Raw genomic sequence first — 26,489 nt, 5'->3', positions numbered from 1 at the left:
GTTAGGTATATATTAACGTTTTAGCATATCTGGGTATAGGGAATTTGAGGGTAATGTGGGTAGGTATTGTACAAACATTGCCATAACACTACTGAAAAGAATAGATGGCTCCACCCTCACCACAGACTAAAGATTTTAGAGAGTACTTCATTAGTCACTTCAGTGATATCATTATACTGTCAGGAATGCTATCTTACAAAGAACAATTTGTGAAGACATGCCCTTCACTCTGGAGTTTAATTCTCCACCACTTAGCACTGTGAAGAATGTTAAAGCTCACAGGGAGGGGATCTATACTACTCAACTTTTGCACAACCTTTTCCCCGACCCATGGAATAGTAAGGCCGTGCTGCCAGATTTCAGACTTGCCACCAGCTGGAGTGATTTCAGGAAGAAAGGCGAGAAAGCTGGTGGAATGTAATTGCCTACCATTGCCAGCAAGACCATAGCCAAAGACATCTTGAGCCAGTTACTGAAGAACATTGTTAACGAGGTGATCCCGCAACCACAGTTGGGCGTCGGACCCGGGTAGTTCCGACTTTTGCTAGACAGCATTTAAAAAGAGAAATGCCAGTACCTACAAAACCTACACCTGGTGTTCAAGAACTTTAAAAGGGCTTTGATATCATTCAGTGCATGTGGGCTCTGACAGCCCCTTCAGAATGGCGGAGGGTAGGATACTTTGTATGGTACTTTCCCATCACCTGTGGAGAAAAGCAGGGTTACAGTCACCCTTATTCAGCCTATTCTAGATGACTATGTTGGAGAATGCCACAAGGAAGCTAGCTTTAGATTATGATTCAGATGCCCTGAGAAATTCTAACTACTCAACAGACACTATTCTTTACACAACCCAGAACCCATATGGGCACACAGAGTTCAGTGTGGTCACTGAGTTTTGTTATGGAGGCAGCAATTACCCAGTGAAGCAAAAAAAAATCCCTCCAAAATAAAAAAAAACTGTGTTGGGAGAGCAGGGAAGAGGGGCGTCGGACTGTTCCTTGTCTGTAGAATATGAAGCAGACTTTGAACTTAAAGACAATTGATGATACATTTGTAGCTGGAAAGTACTCATTTTGTAATGCTTTTGGTAGTGGACAAATGTTAAGATCCTCTTGTTTAATGCTAACAAATGTCTTATCACATTAAAAACTTTCAGGTTTATGAAGAGGCCGGCTCTGATTTCCATCAAGTTGCCTATTTTAAGACAAGAATTGGATTAAGGAATGCCCTCCGAGAAGAAATCAGTGGTTCCTCAGATAGGGAAGCTGTGCTCATTACTTTGAACAGGCCGATTGTTTATGCCCAGCCGGTAGCCTTTGACAGAGGTACTGAAAATCCTTTCAATTTTATTTGAGTTTCAGGATTCTGTGATAGGACGGTATGTTCCTCCTGCAATCTGTTTAGGATACTGTATTATGCTGTTTTTCTTTTTACTTTGCTAATGCAAAAGGATTGTTGATTATATGGCTTTCAATCAAGTTGTTTTGGTTTTTCTCCAAAGTAAACTCTAAAGTTGAGCCTCATTTTTTGAGTTTTCTCCAAACTAAACTTCTGATTTGAGCCTCATACATCATCTTCTCCTTTTAGTTGGATTCCACATTATTCAAAATCCTGTATGACTGTTACAGAGTTTTATTAATGCAGTTTTCAGAGGTTATGGATAATTGAGCAGTCAGGGGTTGAGATTAGTCAGTTAACCTGCGCCAATGGGCGTGGGAGTCAGTAAGGGTGGAAAAGTTAATTTGGAAAGTTAAACTTATTCTGGAAGACATAGCTGGCTGGAGCTTGGACCCCGAGCCCAGAGCGATGACATAATGTTGCTAAATTTGGAGTGGGTTGAGGCTGGTCCCCGTCTCCATGCCATCACTGCCTCCACGCACCTTCCAGTCCAGGTCTGGGGCCGGAGTTGACACCAGATGGAAGCACTGTCCTGGATTAAGGGATTTGGGAGCCGAGTCAGAAATTTTGGCCCGGGTGTCATGGACAACAGGATTCGAAGTAGCCCTTTGGCAGGAACCTAGTCCAGGCTGGGAAAGGTCTGTGGGGAGATGGGGAGAATGATGGTACAGAGCCTAGAACAATATACGCCAGGGCCTGAGGCAGATCCCTGTCACCCTTTTCCCCCGACAGAATGCTGTTCCTGTTAGGTCCCCAGAGTCAGAGGACCTGGGTTCTAATGCCGGCACTTCCGCTCATCTGCTATCTAAAATGGGGACTTGTGCCCAACCTGATTATCTTAATCCACCTCAAGTCTTAGAACAGTGTCTGGCACTTAGTAAGTGCTTTACAAGTACCATCAGAAAACAGTGGAGTCCTAGCTTGGGCCTCATTATGACTGTTTCCATCCCCAGGAGAATGATGCCTTATGGCCGAAAGCCCTGTTTGGCTGGAGCAGTCTCCCGGCAGTACTGTTGGGGATGGAGGAGATGGCCATCTGTCCTGCTTTTATTGACTTTTTTTTTTTCTTCCCTCACGCTCTTTAAGCTGTGCTGTTTTGGCTCAATTACAAAGCTGCGTACGACAACTGGAATGAACAGAGGATGGCTTTACATAAGGATATTCACATGGCCACCAAGGAAGTGGTAGATATGCTACCGGGAATTCAGCAAACATCTGCTCAGGCCTTTGGGACGCTTTTCCTCCAACTCACTGTTAATGACTTGGGAATTTGCCTGCCAATCACAAATGCTGCCCAGGTACTGCCAGCTGATGAGATTGTTTACCTGCAGCACATTTCATTCATTCATTCAGTTCTGTCGGACTTATTGAGCGCCTGCTGTGGGCGGAGCAGCACTTAGGAGGGTACAATACAACAGTAAGCAGATGCATTCCTTGCCCACAAAGGAGCTTACAGTCTAGAGGGGGAGACAGACGTTAATATTTATACTAATGTACATTTTTCGTTTATACAATTTTATTTTATTTTATTTATTTTATTTTATTTTATTTTTTTATTTTTTTTCCTTGGGTCAGGGATTCTCCTTTTGGTCATGTTTTACTCGATAGACTTACCAGGGTCAGTACTTCAAAGCAAGGGCAATACTAGAGTACATATATATAATAACAGATTGGAGAATTCTTAAAGACACACTCGTACTGCCTTCATTCAGTTGTATTTATTGAGCGCTTACTGTGTGCAGAGCATTGTACTTAAGTGCTTGGAAAGTACAATTTTGCAACAGATAGAGACAATCCCTATCCAACAACAGGCGCACAGTCTAGAAGAACTCACTCATTCAATTGCGGTATACAAACCTGCTGTCTTTTGGTTCCCTTCTCCACTTTCTCCAGTGTATTTGCCCATGCTTTTTCTCACCTTTTCACACCTTGACTCATTGACACACCTTTCTCTTGTATCATTGTTTGATCCCCGGTTCTTATTTCTCTGATGCTTCCTCCCTATTAACTGAGAAGTACTGTCTTTTAAAAATTCCATATTGACAAGTGATTTTGAAAGAGATTAAAGGATTAAATAAATCACCCTTGGCATTTGAAGACTTTTGGCTTCCTTCTGTGATACCCTTCTTTATGGTCTCTTAGCTTTACAAAAAAACAAATGTAACACCTTATTAGAATCCAGAGGAGATATCGCGGTAATACTTTTCTTAGTAAGCAAGTACACTGTTGTGCAAACGTAAATCAGTATCTCTCCAACATCATCCAGCATATTATTGGAGAACCAGGGCCTAGCATTGAGCTATTCATCGGTATTTTCAGCTATTTCTTTCTGAACATAAGTGCTTAATATACATACTTGTGAATAATTTCAGATCTGAGTTTTTCCACTGATATGACTTAGATTTTATATATCAACTCAGATTTTTATATATGTATTGTATAGCATGTTGTTGTCACTTTTTTATGACAACCTATCGTGAACAAACTGAAAACTACAGGGCTTATAATTCAAATTTAGACAGTGTAGTGCTTTGAGTTAATTATGAAATTGCTACACGTAGCTGGGCAGTTGGGTGATTAGAGTCAATAGGAGAGCACAAAATTAAAAAGTATATGATTTGGTTTGGCACGTGGGTAGGGAGGCCATAAATTGTGTGACATGTTGGAACTTAGCTCAGCAAACAGGAGGAAAATTAGATGTCCGCTGGAATATCAGTTAATCATGTTAATTGAGCTCTTACCGTGTGCAGGGCACTGTACTAAGCACTTGGGAGAGTACAATATAACAAGGGAGAGACACGTTCCCTGCCCATAGTGAGCTTACAGTCAATAGGGGGATGCAGACATTAATATAAATAAATACATTATGGATATGTGCTGAGGGGCTGTGGGCAGGGGTGGTGAATAAAGGGAATAAGTCAGAGTGATGGAGAAGGAAGTGAGAAAAGAGGAAATGAGAGTCTAGCCAGGGAAGGTCTCCTGGAAGAGGTGTAACTTCAATAAGGCTTTGAAGATGGGAAGTGTAATTTTCTATTGGATATGAAAATGGAGGGAGTTCTGGGCTAGAGGCAGGACGTGGGCGAGAGGTTGGTGGTGAGATAGATGAGATGGAGGTAAAGTGAATAGGTTAGCATTAGAGGAGCAAAGTGTGTGGGCTGGGTTGTAGGAGGTAAGACGAGGTGAGGTAGGAGGAAGCAAGGTGATAGAATGCTTCGAAGCTGATGGTAGGCAGTATGATGTATAGGTGGATGGCCAACCACTGCAGGTTCTTGAGCGGAGAAACATGGGCTGGATGTTTTTGTAGAAAAATGAGTAGAAGGGAACTGGAAGAAACTAAGCAAGTATAGCAGGATGGAAAGCAAAGTTCTGACTTGAACCATTAATGTATATCATTGAATTTGTGGAATAGTCTACACTCAAATTTAATTTAAAGACATTGTGAAAAATTCCTAAGTTTCTGAAAGTGGTAGTGTTAGGAATCATGTAGGTAAGTTTTCCTATGCTTAGTTCTGGAAATCTTGCAAGTCGTAAAAGTATTCATTTTCTGAGCTTAAAATGTATTTCTGTTTGTATTGCATATTTTCCAGTCGAATCATACTGGTGACCTTGATACTGGCTCTGCTTTAGTCCTGACCATTGAAAGTACTCTAATTACCGCCTGCTCTTCAGAGTCTCTAGTTAGTAAAGGACATTTCAAAAATTTCTGCATCCGCTTTGCTGATGGCTTTGAGACAACCTGGGATGACTGGAAACCAGAAATCCGTGGGGATCTAGTTATGAATGCCTGTAAGTGTATCATTTTCTATATGTGACTTTTGTAGTTTCATTAGACTTGGAATGCCGGGCCCTCATCTGTCGCAGGTGACCCTTAGAAGTCAGGGAGCGCTTGCTGGGTTCACATCACCAGTGGTGAAAGTTTGACCTAAGAAACACTGAGGCCATTTTGCTAGGTAGACAGATGCAAGCACCAATCCAGAAGAAAACAAAAAACCCCCACCTTTTTTTAGAGAAGCAGCGTGGCTCAGTGGAAAGAGCACGGCCTTGGGAGTCAGAGGTCATGGGTTCGTGTCCCAGCTCCGCCACATGTCTGCTGTGTGACCTTGGGCAAGTCACTTCACTTCTTTGAGCCTCAGTTCCCTCATCTGTAAAATGGGGCTTAAGACTGTGAGCCCCACGTGGGACAACCCTATCACCTTGTATCCCCCCCAGCACTTAGAACAGTGCTTTGCACATAGTAAGCGCTTAACAAATGCCATCATTATTATTATTATTATTCTTTAGTGTATAGAGCTAAGGCATGGGGTAAATGGGGTTTGTACATAAAATTCTTCTGTGCACTTCACAAGGTGGGTTGCTCCCCTGCACCAATCAATCAATCAATCAATCATATTTATTGAGCGCTTACTATGTGCAGAGCACTGTACTAAGTGCTTGGGAAGTACAAATTGGCAACATATAGAGACAGTCCCTACCCAACATTGGGCTCACAGTCTAAAAGGGGGAGACAGAGAACAAAACCAAACATACTAACAAAATAAAATAAATAGATATGTACAGGTAAAATAAATAAATAAATAGAGTAATAAATATGGAGCATGATGGGCAGGGATAAGAGAGTTATGTGTGGCACTGCCCAAACCATAAGCGAATTGGATAAGATCAACCCTTTCAAGTTCTTGATTCCAGAGTCTTTGGGATTCAACTGAAGCCCAACTGTTGTTTACGGCAGGAGATCCCAGCACCCTCAAACTGAGAACTATGTTTTCTTCCGTAATCTGTTTTACCTTGCTTTTGAGAGCTGATTCTTTCATGTACAGGCTCCTCATGATGCATCTGGATTAGGGTCCTTGAAAATTAGCTATAGCTCAAGGACTCTTCTGCTGTGTTAGAATATCTGCATAGAATGTCTGCACAGAATACGAAATTAATCTTTCCATTATGTGGTATAATAATCACTAAACCATTGTTTGATCTTTTTTCAAGCAATTCAGAGAATAGCATTGCAACATTAAACTCATCATTTGAGCCTTTGCAGGTGACTGCAGAGAAGTTCTCCTGGCTGTGGTAGTGGTTTCTATTTCTTTTATCTGTTTGTTTATTGTATTTGTGAAGGAATTATTGTGTCAAGTACTGTTCTAGGTGCTGGGGTAGATAGAAGTTAATCAGGTTGGACACAGTTCCTGTCCTATATGAGGCTCACAATGTAAGTAGAAAGAAGACAGTATTCTAAAGTATTTTCCCCCAAAAAGAAACTGCTGTGATATTCCAGTCCACCTCCACAAAAGTATTGACACTTGGGAACTCTGGAAATGAAGCCAGCTCCCTAGAACCGGTTTAGAGGAGAGAAATTCCTGGTCTAGGAAGAAGTTGTGTAATCCTGTATCCAAATCTGTTTGGAATTGCACACCTGTACTGTAGCTAAATAATTCTCCTGCCCCTGTGAATGTGCTATTGGTAGAAAATATTTCATTTACATCTCCTATGTGACTACTGCCTGAGCCTTTCCAGGGAAAGTGGATTTTTTTTTTTTTTTTAAAGGAACTGGCTATACCATAAAACATCATAACTAGGTTAATATGTCCCCTGACTGTAGCTTCCTTTGCAAACACTTAGCAACTGAGACAGTTATAAATAAGTAATAAAAACAAGCATCACAACAGGATGTTTCTTCTTCTAAAGTTAATTATATGCAACAGATTTACTATTATTTCTATTTTTGAGACCTTAAACTTCAAGAAAATAGTAACAGATTACAAATGTAGAAATGACAGTTTGCCTATCCCAACTTCAGTTCACTTCCATTAGGGGGTAAATAAACTTCAAGAATTGTGATTAAATGATATGAAAAGCATATCATGGTGTTCTCATAGTAATGAAAGTACACATGGTCATTTCTGCATTTAAATAGTTTATCTTGAGATGAATCTCGAGAGTACATTTGATACTTTGTTAAGCAACTATGGTGGGACATCAAATGTAAATTTTGCTGAATATATGTATAGGATTTGTTAATGACTATTACTACTGATCTGTAGGAAACTTTGTAAGTATTGAAAGTGAAATTTTATCTACTAGCTACCAAATATTTGTTGAGCTAATATTTTCCTACTGGAAGAACATGAAACTTCCTCCTGTCAGAAATTCCAACATTAACTGATCGTGATTCCCTCGCACTGATTCTCCTGATGGTTCCCAGAGCAGTACTCTTTCCAGCGGGCCAGCAGCTGCATACTGTGACCCACAGTCATCAGGACAAAATTACCAACAACGAGGTCCTACAGTTTAGTCAGTTTACCGCTACTGATGTGATGTTCACAGCTTCATTGATTGGGAAATCTGAGAAGAATGGATGACTGAATTCTCAAGCAGCTGTTACATGGGGCATTGTAAGGGAGTACGTGCAACCCAGTAGAGCAAAAGAAAAAAAAGTTAGGGTGGTGTACAACCTCAGCAGTGAAACATAACAGTGGACTCTTGAGATCACTGCGGCAGTCAGACGTGCCTAACGGGAGAGGGGGGTCACTCACCTAGAGCAAAAGCTTCAGGAAAATTGGCTTATGAGAAGGCAGAGGCCATGCTGCTTCTTAATTCCACATCAGACTTGTCAGCCACATTTGCCCGGATGGATAGGCTGTCACTCCAAACTGAGGACAGTTATGTGTATTATAGATATGTACGTTGCGGGATGAGGTATGATGAAGATCTTATAGTCCATTCAAAACTGCTGGTTTTGCAGTGATTCTAGTACTGTTTTAAACTTTAATATATCTCATTTTCTATCAGTAGACTGTCCCTGTTTTGAACCTCCAAACTGCATCTATTTTCAAACTAAACTTATATTCGATTTCATTTTTTTTTCACGTGCAGGTGTTGTACCAGATGGGACCTATGAAGTGTGCTCTAGGACTACTGGACAGGCATCAGCTGGTAAATCAGCATATTTTTTAAGGAAGTGCTTCTTGTGAAATATTTCTACATTACCATCATTATCAACAGTATTTATTTGAACTCCTACTGTAGGCAGACCACTGTACTAAGTGCGTGAGAGCATACAATATAAAAAGACATGGCCCTTGAACTCAAGGAGTTGACCATCTATTGGGGATAAGACAGGCAAGCACAGGTAGTGGCTGTGGGTAGAAATAAGAGGGGAAAAGCTCTTATGCAAAGCTGATAACAAAAGTAAGGAAAAGATGAACAAATAAATAGAATAGAGATTTGCCTATTAAGTGCTAAGGGAGGTTGGGAAATCAGTAATGCATTTCTAAAATATGTCCTTGAATCAATCAATCGTATTTATTGAGCGCTTACTGTGTGCAGAGCACTGTACTCAGTGTACAGTACAGTACTGTACTTGAATGATCTTTTCAACTTTTTTCTTAACTTTTACAGTACATTAGATTTGAAATTCTGTGAAAAAAAGGTGCTAACTTTTCATTGTGAGAGCAGGGATTTTAATAATAATAATGACGGCATTTGTTAAGCGCTTACTACATGCAAAGCACGGTTCTAAGTGCTGAGGAGGATGCAAGGTGATCAGGTTGTCCCACGTGGGGCTCACAGTCTTAATCCCCATTTTACAGATGAGGTAACTGAGGCACAGAGAAGTTAATTGACTTGCCCAAAGTGACACAGCTGACAGTTGGCGGAGCCGGGATTTGAACCCATGACCTCTGACTCCCAAGCGCATGCTCTTTCCACTGAGCCATGCTGCTTCTTTATGAGCCATGCTGCTTCTGTAGGGATGAGGATTGGGAGGGAACAGGCTTCAGAGATAGATGATAGGCTAGAAAGCTACTACTGTGAGTCTTTTCAGTCCTGTTGAAAAACTCTCAGGTCTAGTCAGACAGCTGAGAGGAGAACATCAAGGAGTCCAGCTCAAAGAGCTATGGGAGCAATCACCCCTGAGCAAAGGACCTATGCCATCAGGATAAGCAGTATATCATCATCAATCGTATTTATTGAGCGCTTACTATGTGCAGAGCACTGTACTAAGCACTTGGGAAGTACAAATTGGCAACATATAGAGACAGTCCCTACCCAACAGTGGGCTCACAGTCTAAAAGGGGGAGACAGAGAACAAAACCAAACATACTAACAAAATAAAATAAATAAAATAAAGCACTGGGGTAGGTACAAGATTATCAGGTTGGACAGTATCACAGGCTTGGGAGAGTGAGAAGGACCTGGGTTCTAATCCTGGCTCTGCCACTTGGCTGCCATGTGACTTTGGGCAAGACTCTTCACTTCTGTGTACTTCAGTTACCTCATCTGTAATTGATTAAGACAGTGAAGCCCATGTGGGACAGGGACTGTGTTCAACCTGATTAGTTTGTCCCTACCCCAGCACTCAGTACAGTTCTTGCCACATAGGAAGTGGGGACATTGATGAATTGACATCACTGCATTGTGGAAAGAGCTTGAAACTGGGAGTCCTGAGACCTGCTCCTAGTCCAGGCATCACCAATTGTCTCCCGTGGGACCTTGGGCAAGTCACACAGCTCCCTGCCCCATCTCCCCCTGCCTCAGTTTCCTCATTTGAAAAATGGGCAGAAATTACCCTCTTCCAAGCACTTAGTACAGTGCTCTGCAATTAGTAAGTGCTCAATAAATGCCATTGTTTGATTGCCCATAGTAGACATAGTAAGTGCTTAATAAATACCATAATCATCATGTATTGAATCATCATTTGGATTTGTAATGCTTTTAGGTTCTACTCATCACCCGTAACACTCTGCTCTCTCTAAATTGAAACAGAAAGTAGTAGCGCTGGAACTTGGACACTCAACGTGCTGTGGAAGATGTGTGGGATTGACGTCCATATGGATCCAAATATCGGGAAACGGCTGAATGCCCTGGGTAACACCCTCACCACTCTAACAGGAGAGGAAGATGTTGATGACATTGCAGACCTGAACTCAGTAAACATAGCCGACCTGTCTGATGAGGATGAAGTCGATTCCATGTCTCCCACCATACACACTGTATGTAACTCCACAACTAGAAAGTTTCCTTTCTGTTTTTACGCCCTAATGCAGACATAATGGTCATTTGAATGTGTTGGCGGATAGGGTGGGCTCCAATCCATGCTTTAAATTTGGCTTTTTTCTTACATGTCCCTACTTTCTCATGACTTTCAATACTCATGTGTCCTGCTATACTGGAGAAAAACAAAATAAAAGTGACATTCCCTATGAAAAGAAAAGCAGGTATTTTCCACCTGCACCACTGTGTTGTCTTAGAACAGTTTTTGAAAAATATATTGTGCCACCAAGTTCTCTAAAGAAGAGTAACCACTAATGTTGCTGTTTATCATTTAGAGTTCAGATGGAGGTTCAGTAAGTGGAGATGGCTACAAGCTTACCTTTGGGCAGCGACTTGTAAATCACCTGCTGGGACTGACACCCCAAAGTCAACGTTACTCTGTTCCTACGGAGTATCTGTTCGGATCTGAGCTGTGTGGCTCCCCTCAGTCTAGTGGATCACATATGAAAGCATGCAGGGCTCACTCATGGGGAAATGTAGGTAGTAGCTAAATAGTACCTTTACGCAAATGATGGGACTCGATCATTGGAGCATTTCAAATCAGCTTCCGTAATCAATATCTCTGATTCTTGCATGCTGCATTGTGATTCAAGGGGCTAAATTCAAAGTAGTTTAGATAAGTCCTGTTTTTAGGGAACGGTGATGAAAATGCAATTGTTTTGACAGGAGGCTATTGATTATCGAAGACAAGGAGCATCTGGTAATCAGCCCGGAGAGTTAAGAGGAAGAAAAGTTATGAAACGAATAGTGGACATTAGGGAACTGAATGAACAGGCTAAAGTAATTGATGATCTCAAGTAAGTATGGCGTTATTTTATTTAGCGTTCTATCAGAGCTCACTTGGAGTAAATTCCCTCGGTCTCATTTCCTTAGAAAACGTGATATGTCGTCGGTATTGCTCTTCTTTACAATTCATCGAATGCCAGCTCTGTAGTTTCACAAGGGTGAAATGCAAAAAGTAGTACCAAATCATAATGTTTTGTTCCAGTTCTGTGACCTTTAGTCTTGGCTAGTGAGAGAAACACTACTCCAACCACTGTAGCTTTCTGGGATTTACCTTGAAGAGAAATGAGCATGTATCACCCTTTGCTTTGTTCAAGACATCCCAGCCCTTTCCCTTCCCCCAGGACTCTCCATAACTTCTACTCCCTTCTTGAAGGGGGAGACAGGGTATCAGCAGAGTGCATTCTAGAACATGATAGAGGAGCTATGGGAGAAGGAAATTATGGACAGCTTTTGAAAGTCAACTCACATTTCCTCCTTTTCAGCCTGTCCCCATACACATTTTCGACAGTGATGCCAATCTGTTTTATATTGAATACAAATACGCTTGTATGTGAATTCAAAGTAAGGGACCGTCTCTATATGTTGCCAACCTGTACTTCCCAAGCGCTTAGTACAGTGCTGTGCACACAGTAAGCGCTCAATAAATACGATTGAATGAATGAATGAATTTGACGTATACATTGTTAAAGGCCTTTTCTATTTCCAGGTTTGAGAGCATTAATCTGAGTCACATCACATTCTTTTCAGGTTGTAATAAAAGTTGTGTTGTCTTCTGAATTTTGTACATTGTCCTATACTTTCATTTTATGTGTCTTCTACCGACTCACTTGAGTTTTCCTACATTTTGTTAAAAGTTGTTTTTAATGCTGTAAATGAGAACTTTATGAACCCAGAAGACTTTCAACAATTCAGCATTCTGATAATCTTACCACAGGATTAGAAGACTGGAATCCCTGCAGTAACCTTTAATGATGGCACATAACCTTTTCTGTAACTTTGAACAGGCGAGCCGTTTTTGGCCTACCTCACCAGGGTAATGTGGCATTCTTTTTTGGACACTGAATAAAAATACATGGAGGCATTTCAGATGCCAACTCAAAAAGCCTTTGACTTTGACCTTTCCACAGGTTAGCGTGAAATGTCAGAACAAGTTGGAGTTGCAGGAATGCATTGAGATGGAGAGAATGAGTAAGAAAGGGCAGGTGAAAAGAGCAACAAAAAGTGTCCTGTCACCTTAAAACACACTCTAAAGGGCTATGTGAAAAGAATGGAACTTGACTCGTTCTGTTAGTATTTGAAACTTTGCTGCATTTACCTTTGTGACTTTCAGGAAATTAGGTGCAAGTGAAGGAACTATAAACCAGGAGATTCAACGATACCAGCAATTAGAGTCCGTTGCCGTGAATGACATACGCAGAGATGTTCGTAAAAAATTACGGAGGTCCAGCATGAGGGTGAGCAGCTATTTAAGGGGCCCTTTTTAGCAAAAGAGATTCCAAGAATTCTTTCAGTTGTTTATTTTTCTGTTTTACATAGACTCATTTATGATTTATAAAGGGAAGTCCAGTCTGAGATTCTCTGATGGTTGAATTCATAAAAATATTTATAAAGTTATATTAAAATATTTGTAATAGTGGAGAGTCTTATCAGTCAACAATGAAAATAGGAAATGATTGATGAGCGTCTCACCCTTGTAGATAGTAATTGCTTTTTAGAACTGCTAAATTGGCACAACAGAAGATAATCTTTGTGGTTGCACAGTGTGGCTGTAACTTAGTCTCACATTGACATTTTCAGCCACCCACAAATCCACAGCTGATTCTCAATGTTCGTGGCGTCTTCTATGAGTATAAAAGAGAAGTTGACAGAAGTCATTCCTCTTTTGAAAGTATCTTTAATGCTCCACTGTAGTTGCATGAGATCAAATCTTTTTTCTCTTATTCAGGCAGCTTCACTTAAGGACAAATGGGGATTAGGCTACAAACCCAGTTACAACCGATCAAAAACCGTTTCTGCTTCAGGAAGGCCTCCCCTTAAACGGATGGAGAGAACAAGGTAGTGTTTTAGGACATTTTATAACAACTGATGGGATCTCTAAAGGCGTGACCTGTCCTCAGTTGGCTTTAATGGGATAGTAAATGGACAGCGAAGTATGCTGTGCAATCTTCCTTTTTGCAGTATCTTATTGCAGAGGTCCAAAAAGCCTGAAAAAGTCCAAGATTGGTAAGGTGGAGAAAAGTCTCTATTTTTTTTAATAACGGATGTTTCTTTTCAAACACCGTTTTGCAGTAGTTCACCTTATTGTAGGTGTTGTGAAATAAAGAAATGGAATTTAACGCAGTCTTTCATGAAGTAAGATTATGTTTGAATTGGCTTTGTCAGTTTAATGAATGGCATTGTATTTTAAGAAATAACAAGCTTAATTTTTCCCCTGAGTGTGGGGAGAATGGGCTGTTTACTGCCGAGGCTTTCTTCTGGAGGTTATCTAAATGGTAGGAGAAGTGTTTTACCCCCTTCTCCACGGAGCACTGGGGTGGGGTTCTTCCACAGGGCCCTCTGCCCCTGTCAGTGAAAGCCCGTAGTTGTAATTGAATGCTATTTGGGAAAGTAATCCGGCCGGTTCATTTCTCAGCAGTTCTGTTTGGTATCTCCTGCTCCCTCCCCCTCTATCAAAATGTGTGGCAGATGGGTTGGGAAGGAGGACCAAGGGTGATGACAATACAGATTGATGCCACCCCAAGCAAATTTAACGTGAAATTCCTTCACAATTTCCATACAGTTCTCGGGTGGGAGACGCTGAGGAGCTTCCAGAAATTCGTGTGGATGCGGCTTCTCCTGGACCCAGAGTGACTTTCAATATCCAAGATCCAGTAAGAGATCTCTTAAATAGCATTTTCCTTGTGGAGAAATGACTTAATGGTCTTGGTTGTTCCTGAGAGCTAGTGTAGAAGCATTGATTTCAATTATGAGTAGCTAAAGAAAATAAACACACTGGTACAGTAGATTTACGTAGCAATCTAAAGGATGTTTAGATATTTTTTTTTCCCATTTAAATGGCAACATGCCTCAAATGACAAACATCTTGTAGAAAAGTTTGTGTGCCATTTGTGCTGTCCTAAATGAATTGCCTACCTGGGCCAGAATCATAGGAAATAAGTGAAGTGAAAAACATGAGCAGGAAAGTTGTTCAGTCCCCAAAATGACCATTTATCTGTTTAGACTTAATGCTGAAATTTTCATTTTACTTCAGTTAACAGTATTTTTTTGAGAAGCCCTTGGTGTTTTCAGTTTACATGGATTTTGTAATCTTTTTTTTTTCTTATGTCATTTTAATTAAGTTGAATAATACAGTTTGGGGACTTACACAACCATCCAGCCCTCCAGGGGAAGGGTATTTTCAGGTACTTGTAAAACAAAAAGTAAATTTTGCTCTAGAACTAATTAACCTCCCCCTATATCTGCTACTGAATTATTTACTATTTATTTCAAACTAACCTCAGCAGAATGTATCTTCTCAGTCATCACAGCTGGCTTAAATTTTATCGTTATAAATTTGCTCACCAAAATTTCATTGATTTTTTTTCTTCGAAGAATGCGCTTTAGTAAAACTACAGTAGTCTCTTCATTTTGGCATTGAAACCTTTTCATTTGAATGTCATCAGCTTACAGACAAAAGGATCCGGGCAAAATTGATACTAGCATCTAGTTTTTTACCTTATGGTTTGTTTGCCGAGATTTAGGAGTTTATACATCAAAATGTATTAAAAAATGTGAGCCACAAAAGCAAAAAAATCGGAGTGTAAAAAATATCTGTAGGCTCAGGTTTCAGATGTCTCCCCCCATCTGGAATTCTTCTATCCAGTGAGGTAAAATGAAAACCATCATAGTAATAATAATAATGGTAATAATTGTGGTATTTAAGTGCTTACTACATGCCAAGCACTGTTCTTAGCCCTGGAATAGATTAAAGATAATCAGGTCCCAAATAGGGCTCACAGTCTTAAGTAGGAGGGAGAATAGGTATTGAATCCACATTTTATAGATGAGGGAACTGAGGCACAGAGAAATGAAGTGACTCGCCCGAGGTCACCCAGAAGGAAAATGGCAAAGTCGGGATTAGAATCCATTTTTCAACCGAAGTGATTAAGTAGTTGTTATTATTGTGACCGGGTTACGGTTACAGCTCTGGATTGTAGTAACTGATATAAATGAACGCTACCCTTAGAAGTGTTCGTGCTCTTAGCTAGACAAGATAAGTTTCTCTAGTGCCCTCTAACAGACAATTAGATAGTCTGTTTGTTCGTTAATAACACCAGGCATGTTTGCTAACATGGGAAGGTAATTATTTTCGATTAACATTTAATCCATCTGTCCGGCAATTTTTGCCTCTAGAGCTGAAATTTAAAGGGGCAAAATAGTGTCCCATAAGTACTTGCTTACCAGTGTGAATTGTTTTTTATTCAAGTTGAACAAATTTGAACAAATTTAAAAAACTTGGTACTGAAACTTGTTTCTACTTTTTTTGAACGTTCCAAGACTATGTAAAATTATCACTATTAGATTTCATAATACATGGGATAGCAACAATTTCTGTAGTCTTTAAATAGAAAATACTTCACCTCAGGAAGACTGTTTTAAATTTTATGAATACTTCCAGAATATTTCACAAGACTTCAGTCTTCTCTATGTGCAGTTCATTTACATATAAACATAGAAAAGGCTATTAAAATATTATAAGATTAATGTGCATTCTGTAATAGTATTTTGCATGTTCTCTTTCCCAACTAATATACTCCTGGGCAATTCTGACCCACAGGTGATCCTAATGTTTAATATTTTGTGTTCTCTCAGCATGTTTTGTGTTGATTTTACTTTAATACTTTTTTAATTGACCGTCACGTGCTGATTTACAGTATCCGATCATTAATCCCACTTGCTTCAGACTGCAAGATGACATATGTGTTTCCTTCATGTTGTGTGCTTCTTCTACCATTCCATGCATCTCTAAATCTGACGCTGTGGCAGTTCAAAGTGATGAACTTCAACTTTGAGGGGATTTTCAAATGCTCTTCATTTTTTCTTCTTTCCAAGATATTTACATTTTACCATCAAGGGATTAGGAATTATGAACTTTAATCATCTTTTGTCTTTTTACAATCAGTTTCCAGAGGAGACAGAACTGGACCTTTTGTCTGTAACCATTGATGGTCCATCCCATTACTCATCAAATAGTGAAGGATCATGCTCAGTATTCAGTTCACCCAAAACTCCGGTAGTCTTCTCACAAGACATTCCCTTCCAGCCTGAAGAAGGTCGTCGAGATGACAGCTCATCTTCAACCAGTGAAGATTCAGAGAAGGAGGAAAAGGAAGATGACCACGAAAGGGAAAAATTTTATATTTACAGAAAACCCTCGTAAGTAACATGGAGTTAGTAGGAGCCATAACTGGCGATTAAATTGTAGATGTGACATTGGAATTTTAAATGTGTAGAAGTTAAGAAAATATGAGTATATTTGATGAAGGTGCATCGAAAGTGCTCCGTATTCATCTTGAAAATCTGGTGCTCGAGCCAGGCTGGAAACTGTAGCAGTCTCTCTTTTTCGTTAAAAAAAACATTTTGCATTTCCTAAAATGTTCATAAAGTAACATTCTCACCCTCGACGCTATCACTAAATAATCTGACAGATTTAAAATTGTCCGGCCCTCTTCTGGAACATATTATTGATCTGGCCCAGATCAGCTGGCAGGGAATAGTTTTTAGACACTTCATTCAGTGAACAGAGTAGGAATTTTGTAGCAAGCTCAGGGTAATCCGAATTTATTTTTACCCTGGACATGCCCATGGGTTATGTGCACTTATAATGTACCTTTGGAAGCTGGTTGACGTGTTGACCTGGGATCCAAGTGAGATTGTGCTAATCTGTGGACTTTCATTTCTTAAGGTGTATGTCACTAAGGAATGTGGCATTGATAGATAAAAGCTTTATTTTTGTTTCTGCCCTCTCAGGGAGTGATACCTGGAGGGTAACCATTAGGGGAATGTACTTGGGGCTATTAATTGCTTCTTTAATTCCCCGAAAATACGTAATCTCCTTAAAGACTCCCCTGTATCACATTTTGTTATTGGATTGCATCACCAGCAAGAAGTTGACTTGCCAACTTGGTATTCCATGTTCCCTGCTTATTAGGGAGCATGCACTTAGTATGGTGCTCAGCACACAGTAAATGCTCACTAAATTCCACCAATTGATTATCATTAATATTATCAAAACATTTTTGATGAAGTATTTAAAGAGGGTACACTGTGGATGTGTTAGGTGTTGAAAAATTGCATGGCATGTAATGGGAATCCCAGTATTGATTTTTGCCCAATAATGTTGCTAAGTAATTCATAGAAGTGGATGTGGAAACTGTTTCTAGGCGTGCTTTGTCATTTAGCTAGGTAACTTCACCGGCACTTAGCATGAACCAATTGAATCATTTATTTGAATGTACAGAATAATCTTTCTGAAAATCCCTTTAACTTAGCTCTTCTGGAGAGAATGGAGGGAATGCAGACATAGTAGCAAGGGAATTTGGAAAATGTCTTTCCATCATTATACAATTTAATGAGCCATTGCTCTGTTTTTTCAAAAGACATACCTCCCGAAAAAAGGCGACAGGCTTTGCTGCAGTCCATCAGCTGTTTACTGAACGCTGGCCTTCAGCTCCTGCCAGCCGAAATCTGAGTGGCACAGCCACAGAAAGAAATATTGACTTTGAATTGGACATCAGAGTTGAAATCGATAGTGGGAAATGTGTTCTGCACCCAACAACGCTTCTGCAAGAACATGATGACATAAGCTTAAGAAGGTAAGTAGCTTGATGGAAATAGCATTATCAAATCTATTTGTCAGAGTAGAAATGTAATTACTGATTTATTTCTTTGTCCCTACTTGCTCGGATTCGTCCTTTATGTTGTACTCACAAATAGAATGAGTGCATCATTTAAATTTCTGTTTCATTAGAGGTGTTCTTTTCTGGCATCTAGACATAGCAATGTTGTCTACCAGAAATTTAGGTGTTTAAACAGCAGCATTTATTTATATCTGTTTTGAAAGCCCAAACAAATTTTCAGTGCTGTTATGATAGCTTATGGATGTTGTCGATGATAGAGCATGAGAGTCAGGAGGTCATGGATTCTAATCCCTCCTCGGCCACTTGTCTTCTGTGTGACCTTGGGCAAGTCACTTCACTTCTCCCGTCCTCAGTTACACAAAATAGTGCTGATGAGAAAACAGAGTTCAGGCATCAGTGATACTATTACGATTCTCTCTCTATCCTCCTTAGGAGTTACGACCGGAGTTCAAGAAGCTTGGATCAAGAATCCCCTTCAAAGAAGAAAAAATTTCAAACTAACTATGCATCCACTACACATTTAATGACTGGCAAGAAAGTGCCATCTTCTTTGCAAACAAAGCCAAGTGACTTGGAAACAACTGTATTTTACATTCCTGGAGTTGATGTAAAGGTAAAAAAAAAAAAAAGTATTTATTATAATGGACCCCGTAGTAGAAAGTTGTTTTCTTTCCAATAGTTAACAGTCCTGAAGAACAGTGATGGTGCTTCCTATTTTAGTTGATGTAAAGGTAAAAAAAAATGTATTTATTATAATGGACCCAGTAGTAGAAAGTTGTTTTCTTTCCAATTGTTAGCAGTCCTGAAGAACAGTGACGGTGCTGCTTATTTTAGTTGTTTATTTTAAAGTGCTCTTTACTCACATCATCATCATCAATCATATTTATTGAGTGCTTACTGTGTGCAGAGCACTGTACTAAGCGCTTGGGAAGTACAAGTTGGCAACATAGAGAGACAGTCCCTACCCAACAGTGGGCTCACAGTCTAAAAGTCTACTCACATGTCCAGTAAGTAACATTAAGGCTGATAATGAAGGAATGCTGGTGTTAATTTCACAGCTGTTGACTATAATGCACTGAACTAAGTGCTTAGGAAAGTACCGTAGATGCATGAAAAGTATTAGAACTCATGACCTTCCGACTCCCAGGCCTGTGTTCTATATGAAGAGTGGGGCTTAAAAAAAAAAAATCAGTACTCCATTATACAATCACCTGTCTCTTTTTATTGCGAAGACCATCCATTCAAAGAGGAGTGTAATAGAAAATATCTCATTCATTTCAGTGAATGAGTGAAATTAGGGAATATGTTTATTCCCTTTGACGTAGGCAATAATACAATGTAAAGTACAATTACCCTAAGATCTACAGTTATTCTCATAGGGGTATATAGAACTAGTTAAAAATCCTCCAAAATTTCCTTCAGGAACTATTGAGTAATACTGCACTACATACTAAACTTTTTTTAGTGTTCTGAAGGAGTCTTTCTTTTCCCAAAGTGCTTAGCTTATTACTGGGCCTCAAGAAATTCATACATCACTTATTCCTTTAGGGAACTACTGAGATATTTGAGAAGGATTACTTATTTTTTTTCCCCCAAACACCAGTAATACTAGAGAGGATTTTAACTTCTTTGATTTCAGATACTTAAAACACATTTGGAGGCATCTTTAAGTGTTGATTAATGACTTGTCAGTGAAACTTTTCTGGTATATCCAACAATCAATCAGTGTTTTTTATTGAGTGCTTGCTGTGTACAAAGCAGTTTTCTGTGTGCTTGGGAGAGTACAAAGCCTTAGAGTGGGTAGACTTGTTTCCTGCCCTCAAAGAGCTTACAGTCTAATGGAGGACAAAGATATTAAAGTAAGTTTCAAATAAGGGAAGTGGCAGAGTATAAGGATATGGGAAGTAGCGTGGTCTACCGGAAATAACATGGGCCTGCTACTTGCCTGCTGTGTGACCTTGGGCAAGCCAGTTACTTTCTCTGCCTCAGTTTCCTCATCCATAAATAGGGTTTCAATACCTGATCTCCTCAACTTAGAATGTGAGCTCCGTGTGGGACAAGAACTGAGCCCGACTTGATTATCATGTCTTCCACAGCGCTTAGTGTGGGGCTTGGCATATCGTTGGTGCGTAACAAATACCATTATTATTGTAATAAGTGCTGAGGGGCTGGGATGGGGTGAGCATGAATGTGCTTAAGGGTGATGTGAGACTGGGATAAGGAGAGAAATAAAGTTCTTAAGGGGTACAGACCCAGCGTAGCTCAGTGGAAAGAGCCCGGGCTTTGGAGTCAGAGGTCATGGGTTCAAATCCCGGCTCTGCTACTTGTCAGCTGTGTGACTTTGAACAACTCACTTAACTTCTCTGGGCCTCAGTTCCCTCATCTGTAAAATGGGGATTAAGACTGTGAGCCCCCCATGGGACAACCTCATCACCTTGTAACCTCCCCAGCGCTTAGAATAGTGCTTTACACATAGTAAGCACTTAATAAATGCTATTATTATTATTATTATTAAGTCCGTAGGTTACACAGGAGGGAAGGGAAACGAGGGATTGATCAAGGAAGGCCTCTTGGAGGAGGTGTGATTTTAGTAAAGCTTTGAAGATGGGAAGGGTGATAATCTGGTGAATATGAAGAGAGGGAATTTCAAGGCTCAAGGAAATGACATTAGCAGAGGGTCATTGGTGAGACAGAAGTGACTGAGGTACAGTGAGCAGGTAGTGGTGGAAGAGCAAAATATGTGGCTGAGTTGCAGACTAATGCTTGGAAGGTGTTTGCAGAAATCAAGATGGTTAACGAGTGTGTGAACCTTCTACTAAATGACTGTAGACACTTTCGCAGCCTACTGCATTTTAGTCTTCAACCAGCCCATCCTCCCCTCTGTCTGAATCCAGGTAATAAAACAAATGAAATCTGCAGTTCATAATACTCAAAATCAGTTTTTCCTGTACAGGCAGTCATTAAAACAGATGGCTAGTAAAATGGTGCTTGCCTTGAAAGTAGCTACTTAAATAATGACTCCTAAATCTCTCCATTGACTTTTTCTAACTAGCATATTATTCCAGTCTTCCCTCTTGTGAGATATCATGAGATTACAATGTATAATAGAATGGAATGCAATTTTGAGATATGTTTTGAATTTGTAAGAGATTGTCCGACAGGAAAATCTATCACTGTCCCCCAAAACCGCCTCCAAAAGTGTTTGATTCCTACGTTGCACACTTCAGTTTTTAAAACTTCTTTATTTCAATGCAGTTACACTACAACTCTAAGACTTTAAGGACTGAGTCGCCAAATGCTTCCAGAGGATCATCTTTGCCTCGAACCCTTTCCAAAGAGTCCAAGCTGTATGGTATGAAAGACAATGCCACATCTCCTCCTTCTCCTCCTTTACCTACCTCTGCCCACAGCAAGACTAACACCTTACTTCCTCCCCAACCCCCACCTATTCCCTCAGGTACTAAAGAAATACATTTTTTAGTTTCATTTTGCCGTAATTGAATCATGGGAAGACCTATTTTCTCTGCCTTGACTCTAAAAAAACAACCTGGTCACAGACTGATAAATAACATTGATATGGTTCTTAAGTATGGTTTTACAGTTCACCATTATTTTCATTTGAAATCAGTTTCCTTTCAAATTGGTGAATTACTAGAATGCCTAAAGTTTCCAAATATTTGTCAGTTAGCCAGGAGTGTTTGAGAGCAGTTCTCTTTTTCTGCTGTAGATTTAGATAGTTTAAGGGCTTATCATTGAAAATGGAGATTTCTGGTTATACAGGTCTTAGTTCTGCTAGTGCTGTTTGAAAAGCTGCTTTTGTCAACTTTATATTGCTTTGTTATGTGTTATGTCATAATGAATAACCTACACTATATATCTGAGTTTGACATTTGCAAATCATATTTTATCCAGTATTTACAGTTCACTCCCTTCTATTCCGATTGTGATCACATTGTTTTGAACGTTTATGACTATTGCAGATTGTGACATGGACAACTGATGTAACTCTTATTTTTTAAAATGAGAGGAGCCGCATTTCAGAAATAGCATAGCACAAAAGATTTGGGAAAAGTGATTATTAGAGGCACTAGAGTGGATGGAATGTATCCAGAGAGAGAATAATGTCGTTTGGTCAGAGAAGAAATACATTTGATTTAGTTGCAAAATTATAGATGATTTACTTCTAAAATGCTGTTATGCTACAGAGAAGATCTCTTGGGTACTCTGTGCACAAAAGTGGAAAAAACTCAATGAAATTACCTAATGCAGAACTGTATTCTAAATTAGTATGAACCCAATCTTAGATTTTAGTATGTTTTAATAAAAATGATTTTAGGAAAGTATACAGGAAATAATTATTTGCTTAGTCATGTTGAATTCTATAATATGGTATGCCCTGAATTACTACTTGTGGTGTTCTGTTTCCTTTGAGTCATTCAAAATTTCACTAAAACTTGTTCAGATAGTTCATTTGTGTAGAATTTTCAAGTAACAGACCAACCTACACAGGGCCTACTTGCCCTTGTGGTTGGAAAGCTCCATTCTTTCTAATGTTTTAATTTTTTATGTAATAAGGGGCAAATTGTGGCTCAGGTAGATCAGGGTTGTAGAGGAATTCTCAGTAAAGCGGGAGCTAGGGGGTTCAATTTTAGTTTCCCCATCTCTTTCCTTTCTTAAGTATTGCTTTTATCATTCAGTAATGGCAGGAAGAATGCACAACTCATTTTTTCACTTTAATGAATGAATGTTGACATTCCAAACTTTCCAAAGGAAATGCTTTTGCCTTGTCCTCATTTCCTGGAGTATTTTGCCTACAATTTTCATCCCCACCAATTGTTAGCCCGAGCTTATACAGAATGGAGATGAATTATTTTCTCAGTTTTCATCTTAAAAATCCTCATTTTGGGATGTGTTACAGACTGTGATTTCGTCGTGGGCAGGGAATGTCATTGTTTATTGTTGTATTGTACTTTCCCAAGTGCTTAATACAAGTGCTGTGTGCACAATAAGCACTTAATAAATACGATTGAGTGAATGGACACTTCATGGAGCGTACTGGGAGTTTATCTTGTAGAGAACTCCTTATGGGGGAGAGGTACACCTAGAAGAAACTCCAACAGCCTATTGCTAACCCCCTATCCGTGAGCTAAGTATATTTTTATGGTGGTCCCTCAAAATTCTGTAACTCCCTTCAAAGTAGGTGGGAGATGATTTCCAAGATGCTGATGCATTATTCCCACTTTGTTTCCAAGTTTATGAAAAACCAGGTCAAGAAAATGAAGTTTATCTCATCAGAATGCGTACTGCCATCAGTCTTTATGCATTGCTCTTCGTTTTCCCAGCAGGGAGAAAGAACGGGAGAGGAACTTTGGGATTGTGCTAGTAGAGTTTTGGCCTTCCTAATCTTGGAAAGCCAAGATTGGGGAATGGAATAAAAACTTGTGACCTAGAACAAATAGGTCACTAAACTGTATTGTCAACTGTATTTGTCAATTTAATCTGTATCTACTGACATGTCTTTTCTGCCAACCTTCTAGTTCCTTTTATTGCAAGTTGTGTTAAGGGTTAGAAAGTAATCCTGGGTGCTAATTAGTGCATTACACTATAGCAGCTGGTTAGTTCTTATATTGGACCATAAAGTTTTAAGTTGTTAAAATTTGGAAACTGGTTTCACTGAGTCCACTTAATGTTTATCAATGTTTTTAGCCAAAGGCAAGGGAAGTGGAGGCATAAAAACCGCTAAACTCTACGCGTGGGTAGCACTCCAGTCATTGCCGGAAGAAATGGTCATCAGTCCCTGCCTCCTAGACTTTCTAGAGAAGGCTCTGGAAACCATCCCTATTACACCAATCGAAAGAAATTACACAGGTAAGCATTTCCGTTCTTCAGTCATTTTTATTGCTGGTGCCCAGGACTGCTGTAACCAGTGGGTAGCTGCCTCACTTTGATCCTCTAATGCTAACATTCTCGCTGTACTGTGATCGCTTTTCTCTCGCCTCCGACCTCCAGCCCACATCCTGCCTCTAGCCTGTAACACCCTCTCTCCTCATGTCCGACAGGCAATTACTTTCCTCTCCTTCAAAGCCTTATTGAAGGCACAGTTCTTCCAAGGGCCTTCCCTGACTAAAGGCCTGTTTTCCTTTTCTTCAACCCTGACTTGCTCCCTTTATTCATCCCCCGTCCCGGGCCCACGGCACTTAGATACATATCTGTCATTTATTTATATTAATGTCTGTCTCCCCCTCTAGACTCAGCTTGTTGTGGACAGGGAATGTGTCCGCTTTGGACTGTTCTCTGCACACAGTAAGCTCTCAATAAATACGAATGACTGACTGACTCACGCCTACTATCCTTAAGTGGAGCCACTTACGTCCAAGCTTTCCATCAGACTGTAAAATTGTTGAATGCAGGAATCGTGCCTTTTACCGTTATATTCTCCTCAAAACACCATGCTCTGGGCCCAGTTGATGTTCAGTAAATACTACTGATGTGATTGACAGTATCCGTTCTCCCTTTTCCTCTCCAGTATCCCAGTATACTTTCTCAGGTGCTGCTGAGGAGCCAAACCCAGCCCCCGGATTGCCGATGAGAGGGAGAGTATGCTTAGAGGCATCTTTTTGCTCTCTGTCGGACCGGGAATGGAGAAAGGAGCTAGGTTTCCTGTGCAGCCACACAGCTTTAATCTGGCCTCAATGCTAACAGTAGTAGTAATGAAGTAAATGCAGAGCAGTTTACTAAGCACTGGGAAAAAATACATGTTTTGATCATGGGAAGGAACAAGGGAGGGAAGGAGGGGATGGACACAAAAGAACGAAAAAAAACCATAAAAGACAAGGATAAGCTCACGGTGGACCAGAAACATATCTACCAACTACGTTGTAGTCTCCCAAGTGCTTCGTTCAGTGCTCTGCACACAGTAAGCGTTCAGTAAACACCATTGCTTGATTGAGTGACAGTGATATATAAAAGAGGGATAGGGCATTGTGGGCTAGAGGAGCAAAGTGTCAGACTCTTCACAGCTCAGGGGCCGACAACTACAGGCCACTACATTCTGCCCAGTGTTCCCGAAAGTTGAGAACATGTGATGCCACTACTTCCTCACCCTCTGGTGAGAAAGAGGGGCTGAGGGAAGGCCCGGTGCTGTGGGCAGAGAGGGGTAGAAGATGCTATGAGTCCAGTGTGGGAAGGTGCTACTGCTGCTTCCTCACCCTCCCAGTTGAAGAGTAATAAGATGTACTTAAAATAAAAAAAGCTGTAATCTTTAGGTAACTCCAAAGTAAGTGGTTCTGGTGTTGATAACTTTGCAGTTGGATATCGTGTACTTAATGGTTTATATTTTTGCCAGCAGTCAGCTCGCAGGATGACGACATGGGACAGTTTGATTTACCAGATCCTATGGAAGAGTCTACAACATCACTAGTATCATCTTCAACCTCTGCATACTCCTCCTTCCCAGTAGACGTAGTAGTTTACGTACGAGTTCAGGTAAGCTGTCAGTAGGTATTATAGAAAACATGAGGGAATTCTGTACTTTAAAAATCAAATGTGAGGCTATTTGTTATTGGAATAAACTCGTTTTAAAGTGGATTCTCCTTAATCTAAGGTGAGCTGGTAATGAGTTTAAATTATAGTGCTAGATTCAGTTCCTTTTTTAACCGACTAGGAGAAAAATTGTTTAGGAAATTTGCCTTCAACTGGTAAGGAAGAGAGATGAACTATTGACCCTTTCTTTGGACACATTATTGAACACTGAGTGTGTGATCCACTATGTGATTAAATAGGTTTTCTCCCCCTGAATTGGAATGCAGAAAATTGGTATTGGAGTTGCTAAATGTCTGCTGTGTGACCTTGGGGCAGTCACTTAACTTCCCTGAGCTTCAGTTACCTCATCTGTAAAATGGGGATTAGTACTGTGAGCTCCATGGAGGACATTGATTGTGTCCAACCCTATTGCCTTTATCTACCTCAGTGCTTAGAACAGTGCTTGGGACAAAGTAAACGCTTCACAAATTCCATTTAAAAAAGTGGAGAAGCTGCACAAGTATTGTATAACCACTCTCAGCTTAAGATATGCCTTTGATTTATAACCTGATTTATTATGGAAAACATGTCCAAAACTAGATCCAGTTTGCTTGAGTTTCAGCTCACAGCGACTACTGTGACCCGGTAAATCACCCTCTTAGGAAGGTCCGGAGAAAGCTCATATTGATTTGGGGGGCGGTTTGGATGGTGACTGAAAGTGTTATTTAGTCTAAAATTAAAGTGCTTAGTACAGTGCTCTGCACACAGTAAGCACACAATAGATACCATTGATTGACAAGGATGCATAAAATAATCTTTCTTGGATTTTGATTAAAG

General features: G+C 40.0%; 1 protein-coding gene across 1 annotated transcript in view; it reads left to right on the top strand.

Annotated features, from left to right (window-relative positions):
- Window positions 1-26,489, top strand: part of KIAA1109 (KIAA1109 ortholog) — a 174,169-nt gene that overhangs the window by 127,495 nt on the left and 20,185 nt on the right. The window contains exons 57-73 of the mRNA XM_038769136.1: window positions 1,160-1,328; window positions 2,488-2,699; window positions 4,989-5,187; window positions 8,269-8,328; window positions 10,159-10,385; window positions 10,722-10,922; window positions 11,113-11,243; window positions 12,563-12,686; window positions 13,178-13,287; window positions 14,012-14,102; window positions 14,571-14,633; window positions 16,394-16,647; window positions 17,871-18,086; window positions 18,564-18,744; window positions 21,387-21,588; window positions 23,838-23,999; window positions 25,477-25,616. Coding sequence (XP_038625064.1) covers window positions 1,160-1,328; window positions 2,488-2,699; window positions 4,989-5,187; window positions 8,269-8,328; window positions 10,159-10,385; window positions 10,722-10,922; window positions 11,113-11,243; window positions 12,563-12,686; window positions 13,178-13,287; window positions 14,012-14,102; window positions 14,571-14,633; window positions 16,394-16,647; window positions 17,871-18,086; window positions 18,564-18,744; window positions 21,387-21,588; window positions 23,838-23,999; window positions 25,477-25,616 — 2,742 coding nt within the window. The remainder of the gene's footprint in view (window positions 1-1,159; window positions 1,329-2,487; window positions 2,700-4,988; window positions 5,188-8,268; window positions 8,329-10,158; window positions 10,386-10,721; window positions 10,923-11,112; window positions 11,244-12,562; window positions 12,687-13,177; window positions 13,288-14,011; window positions 14,103-14,570; window positions 14,634-16,393; window positions 16,648-17,870; window positions 18,087-18,563; window positions 18,745-21,386; window positions 21,589-23,837; window positions 24,000-25,476; window positions 25,617-26,489) is intronic.

Source organism: Tachyglossus aculeatus, chromosome X5 (genome assembly GCF_015852505.1).
Source record: "Tachyglossus aculeatus isolate mTacAcu1 chromosome X5, mTacAcu1.pri, whole genome shotgun sequence".
NCBI classification, from domain to species: Eukaryota; Metazoa; Chordata; class Mammalia; order Monotremata; family Tachyglossidae; genus Tachyglossus; species Tachyglossus aculeatus.
The sequence above is the reverse complement of the archived record's forward strand: the minus strand, read 5'-3'. Positions and strand labels throughout refer to the sequence as shown.